Genomic DNA, 5,738 nt, shown 5'->3' with positions numbered 1-5,738 from the left:
CAGTCAAAGAGGAGACTGCCAGATCGACCATTTTCCACACAATCAATGCCCTTTCCTCTGTGGTTTGTTACAGCAAAGATGGTCAGGAGATAGAGGGGAGCAGGTCCACAGCAATATATCCTAGAAACAGAAAGCAATTAACAACCTACTCCTTTCGCTCTGTCTTTCTCCCTCCGTGTATGTCTGGTGTGTAAAAGAATTTGTCACATTCCTTTGAGTCATATCTTTTGATTGAACCAGCTCACAAAACTAATTTGTTAAAAGATGTAAATGAATTTGAGTATTGTGTAATATATATATATATAAAATTATATATAATTAATAAATAGAAAATATAATAATAATGAGCTAAATTATGGCTGCTTGAAATGAAATGTTGTTATTTATGTTATTAATGTGTTTGTTATTAAAAATAAAATAAATAAAATAAATAACAGTGTTTTTATATGTTACTGCAGCAAAGAACAAAACATCTATAAGCAAAATGACAGTTAACAGAATATTCTAAAATAATTACATTTAATTTAACAAAAGAATAAACTAAGGCATATTATCTTATAAGTACCACACAATATATATACACACACACACACACACACACACACACAAACACACACACACACACACACACACACACACACACACACACACACACACACACACACACACACACACACACAACTCCTTTCTTGAAAGGTATATATTTTTAAATAACATTTATGGATGTACAAACAATTGTAGGCGTTTTCAGGAAAAAAAAAACTACATTTCCCTACGATCCCTGCACTATCAGCTGATTTTGCTAAAGGCGGCTTCCCATTGGCTGAAGACCGTCACGAGGTGTTTGGGTTTAGTAACGGAAAGATGGCAGCTGACACAGGCAGATACAGGAGCGCTGTCTCCAAAAGCAAAGACCCTTCCGGTTTACTTATATCTGTAATAAGGTGAGCTCGATATTTGTACAATATATGTGACGGCCAACTTGACTTTGCCTGCGTTAAATGTTTGCACCCGGTTATTCTAAGGAAAAGGACCAGAAAGGATAACTGCTTAGCATGTTTGCTAACGATGCATCCTGTTATTCTTTCATATTCTGTTATTGTACACATATGAGTTGTGTTACAACTACTTCTTAAGAACCTTTACGTTGCATCAGCTGAAGTGTATAGTTTTCTGTGAGGTCTTCTGAATGACACGTAGTTTGCAGGCATACTTCTAAACCTGTTTAAATGGAAAGTGCTTATGTTTTGACCGGACTGAGTTTCAAAACAGAGTGAACGGTTTACTTAAACGGCACTATTTGAACATCATGAACGCTGTCTGATTATTTGTCTTGGTTGTCAACACTTTAACAACACAATCACAACATGCAAGTGCAATAATTTGGTAATACAACTATAGAGAATGCAGTGGAAAGAAAATTTATATATATATATATATATATATATATATATATACATAGTATGTATGTATATATATATATATATATATATATATATATATATATATATATATATATATAGTATGTGATTAGTATGTGATGTTAACTGTATGATGAGTAATATATTGGATAAAAATATATTTTCATGGATTTGTTACAGTCTGCACAATTATTTTTATGTAATTTAATTCTAATTATTTTTGTTGCCATTGAGAAGGCAGGGAAGCTGGCATGATGACAGGAAGTTCTTGTACATATAGGCTTTTGTGACCTTGTGGAAGATGTGACTATTTTGAGGAGGATAATTATGTGATGGTAGATGGCTGCCATGATCCAGTATAGTGTGGTTAAATTACTGCTTAATTGAGTTACAGCCCATATTCATGACTTTTGGTAATGTCTGGGTGAGTTGTAATGAACTCTTGCCCAAATATTACATTCACAGCATTAAAACCTTGACTTTACATAATTATACCTATTTTCTACCATTAAGCACAGCTGAGTTGGTAAGCTGTCAGAAATCCATAATTCGGCTTCGAGTCTCTTTTATCTCCTTTTTACCCATCAGCCGTTTCCATTATGATGTCCTACGGGCAACGGGTGAGGTCAAAAAGGATTGAGTCTATGGGCCAAAGCTATATCCACATGATCTGTTCTTCACTGCGAGCTTGAAGCGACTTTTCCCTACTGAACACTGGCTCTCCGATGTTCTTTCTATATCTTTTTGAGCTCCAGAGACTGGAATGAATGTAATGAGCTCTTTTGGGAGATTGTGCTGCCTTACTTTACTCTGATTTAAAGCTGTGGAAATGAGTCAGGGCAGACTTTGAGAGCTGAGATGTGATGTTTGGCAGTCTGCGGTCTGGGACAATGTTGTTTTGGCACTGGCCCCAGCTGGTCTCCTCGAGTGGGTGGGCTTCTGATGAATTGAATTGTTGTGAAATTGTGTTTTGAAGTGATGGCCAAAAATCCAACTACTTCTGTCTGAAAGTTTGCAACATGATGATGACAGGATGAGTTTAGATTGAGTGCAGCCTTGGCTCTGGAAGATTTAAGTGTACTGCAGTCAATCATGATTTTCCAGTGTCAGAAATAGCAGGAAAGCCAAAGCCAAGATGCTAGAAAAAATGTCATGGGCATTCAGACATGTTCTTCCTTTCGAAACTAACAAACAAACAAGTCTTGGTTATATCATTTTTATATACATAAAAAAAGAATAAAATGTTCATTAATTTATTCCCAAAATTAACAAATAATTTTATTTATTTAAAAACTAACTAATTTACTAACTAAATAGATAAATAAATACATAAATTGATTATTTAATATGTTTTTTATTCATTCGTTCACATTATTTATTTACGCTGATGAACCAGGCAAAGATGTGATAATATACAGTACTATTATACTGTATATGATATTATTAATATTATTAGCAGAAGTATGATTTTTGTAAAATGTAACATTTGGTACAGTTTGATGCAAGATATGTTTACTTTCTTTCTGTCAGGACATTGTCCAGCAGTGAGGATGTGAAGGACCGAGAGACGGAGAAGGGCCGTCTGGAGGAGGCCTATGAGAAATGTGATCATGATCTGGATGAGTTGATAGTTCAGCACTACACAGAGCTCACCACAGCCATCCGAACCTACCAGAGCATCACAGAGAGAATTACCAGCTCTCGCAACACGATCAAACAGGTGTGCAACACGTTCGGCTGCATTCAGCAACTCCCAAACAAGTGGAAATATGACCAGCTTTCTAATTTGTGACCCTGGACCACAAAACCATAAGTCATAAGTAGCACAGCTATATTTGTAGCAACAGCCAACGTTACATTGTAAGGGTCAAAATTCTTAATTTTTTTTTTATACCAAAAACCATTAAGGTATTAAGTAAAGATTATGTTCCTTGAAGATATTTTGTAAATTTCCTGCCATAATGTGATCAAAACTTACATTTTATTAGTAATCTGAATTACTAAGTACTTCATTTGGACAACATTAAAGGTGATTTACTCAATTTTTAGATTTTCTTACACCCTCAGATTACAGATGTTCAAATAAGTTGTATCTTGGCCAAATCTTGTCCTAACAAACCATACAACAATGGAAAGCTTATTTATTCAGATGATGTATAAATCTCTTTTTTTGTGTATAAGGGTTTTATTTTATTTTATTTTTACAGAAAAAAAAATCATATGGGCCTGTATAAAATCTAAAAATGTTTTAGGTGTACATGATAAGAAATATGAGCAAAGCAGACAATTAAAATTTATTCCCAAACAATCATAATCTTGACTGTATATCAGGTCCCCCTGTATAATAACACTAAAAGATAGTATAATATACTACAATAATAACATTAAATAACATATATAATATAAGCTAACTTTTCTTTTTGTTATACATTTTGGAAATAGTTTTTATACTTTGATATATTTTTTTACATTGATGAAAAGTCCAAAAGACATAATTTAATTAAAATAGAAAATCTTGGTTGCATTATAAATGTCTTTTCTGAATTTTTTTTAATTTAATGCATCCTTGCCGAAGAAAAGTATTGATTTCTTTTACTGTTTCTTATTCACTGACCCGCAGAATACCTTCAGATTCCTTTGTTAAAAACCCTTATTTAATGCAGATGCACAATGACTTAGTAGTGTATTTAAATAACATGGTCACGTAGCTGACAATTGCACAGCAATACGTCTTCATGCTGTCAATCTGTTTGTTTATGGCAGATTGAAATAACTTCTTCACCGCACATGTTTTTTTTGTTGTTTTTTTTTGGTCAGCAGCTGGCGGAGATGAAATGCAACTGCTGCTTTTCTTTGTAGCCTACATAGTTCTGTGATAACCTACCAATACGTAAACACACACAAGCTGCATGCAGCCTGATATAAAACTGGCTGTAAAACCCGGGGAATGATTTATGAGAGATAATTAGAGGGAAAACAACTTGCGGTAGCAGTTTGATGCAAAAAGGGAAATTAAAAACAAATCAACAGCTATTTTTTTGCCTTTTTGTGTATAAACGTCGCTCTCAGCAATGCAGTCTGATGGGTCGTCCCTCAGGCTTCTGTAATGATGGAGGTGTCAGGCTTCTCGCACATACACACACACTCAAACCTGCCGCAGAGAACATAGAGGATAGCATTTCTGTCTTTATGCTGCTGAGGTATTTGATGTGACGTGCCCAGGGACCCCCAATCACCGTCTTTACTCGTTATTATTTAAAGACACAGGTGACCGAGTTTGTTTATTGCACTCTTGAAAGATGAGTCAAGAACTCAAAAAACGCTTCCCTTTGCGTCTCAGTTTGCATGTAAGTGGGAAAATGGAAGACAGCCAATGAAACACAACACTGTTCATTAATTTTGCTGTTTGTTTATCCAGCTTTGGGATTTGCTGACGTTTGTCCATGTTTTGTAAGCTCTTTTAAGAACATTAAAACCGAACTAATTGCTACTTAAAACATGGTGAGCCATCATAAAAGAAACATTAGGAATCACTAGTAATTGTCTTCGATGTCTGAAATAATATCCTTGGAAATTAGCCACTAAGCTCAGGTTTTAATCTACGGCAAAATGTTTGTTTATCATCTTCTCCCCTGCTGCTGACACACTGGAAAATAATTATGCAAAGAAGAAAGCAGAGCTGTGAAGCTGTGAAAACTGCGAAGCTGATGCTTGTGTTATCAAGTGTGAACTTTCACCTTCTCCTGACATGGTGTGTGTGGGCTGCTCTCTGCTCAGGTCAAGGAGAACCTGTTATCCTGTAAGATGCTCCTCCACTGTAAGCGAGATGAACTGAGGAAGCTGTGGATCGAAGGTGTCGAGCATAAGCATGTCCTCAGCTTGCTGGATGAGATTGAGAACATCAAACAGGTCCCTCAGAAGTTGGAGGCATCCATGGCCAGCAAGCACTACCTGCACGCTACAGATATGCTGGTGAGTGTGTTTGAATTTGTTGGTAGGGGAAATTTAATTAATTCCATGGCAGGTACATGCTACCTGTTTTTGTTTCAGCTTGTCCACTTGGACATAAAAATATTAAATTAAATATAGCTCTTTAATTTGAGCTATTGACACTGATTGTACTCTTTTAACCAATTTCATTAGATGCTACCTTTACATTGTAAAAAAAAAAAAAAAAAAAATCTAAATTTCAGGTAAGTTCTTTTGAACTTTCTATTCATCTTTCTTAATTCTATTCTTCCTTCTATTCAAGAATCCTAAAAAAATCTATTTTTTCAATTAATATATCAAGCAGCACAACATTGACTTATTCAGCAA

General features: G+C 35.1%; 1 protein-coding gene across 1 annotated transcript in view; it reads left to right on the top strand.

The window, feature by feature from the left end:
* The first annotated feature begins 830 nt into the window (after positions 1-830).
* exoc4 (exocyst complex component 4) overlaps positions 831-5,738 on the top strand; it is a 112,442-nt gene continuing 107,534 nt past the window's right edge. The window contains exons 1-3 of the mRNA XM_052554332.1: positions 831-944; positions 2,952-3,141; positions 5,199-5,393. Of these exons, the coding sequence (XP_052410292.1) occupies positions 865-944; positions 2,952-3,141; positions 5,199-5,393 (465 nt within the window). The 5' untranslated portion in view covers positions 831-864. The remainder of the gene's footprint in view (positions 945-2,951; positions 3,142-5,198; positions 5,394-5,738) is intronic.

The sequence above is a fragment of the Carassius gibelio genome, chromosome B4, assembly GCF_023724105.1.
Source record: "Carassius gibelio isolate Cgi1373 ecotype wild population from Czech Republic chromosome B4, carGib1.2-hapl.c, whole genome shotgun sequence".
Classification (NCBI taxonomy): Eukaryota; Metazoa; Chordata; class Actinopteri; order Cypriniformes; family Cyprinidae; genus Carassius; species Carassius gibelio.
Note: the sequence above shows the minus strand (reverse complement) of the source record. Positions and strands in the feature narration are given on the sequence as shown.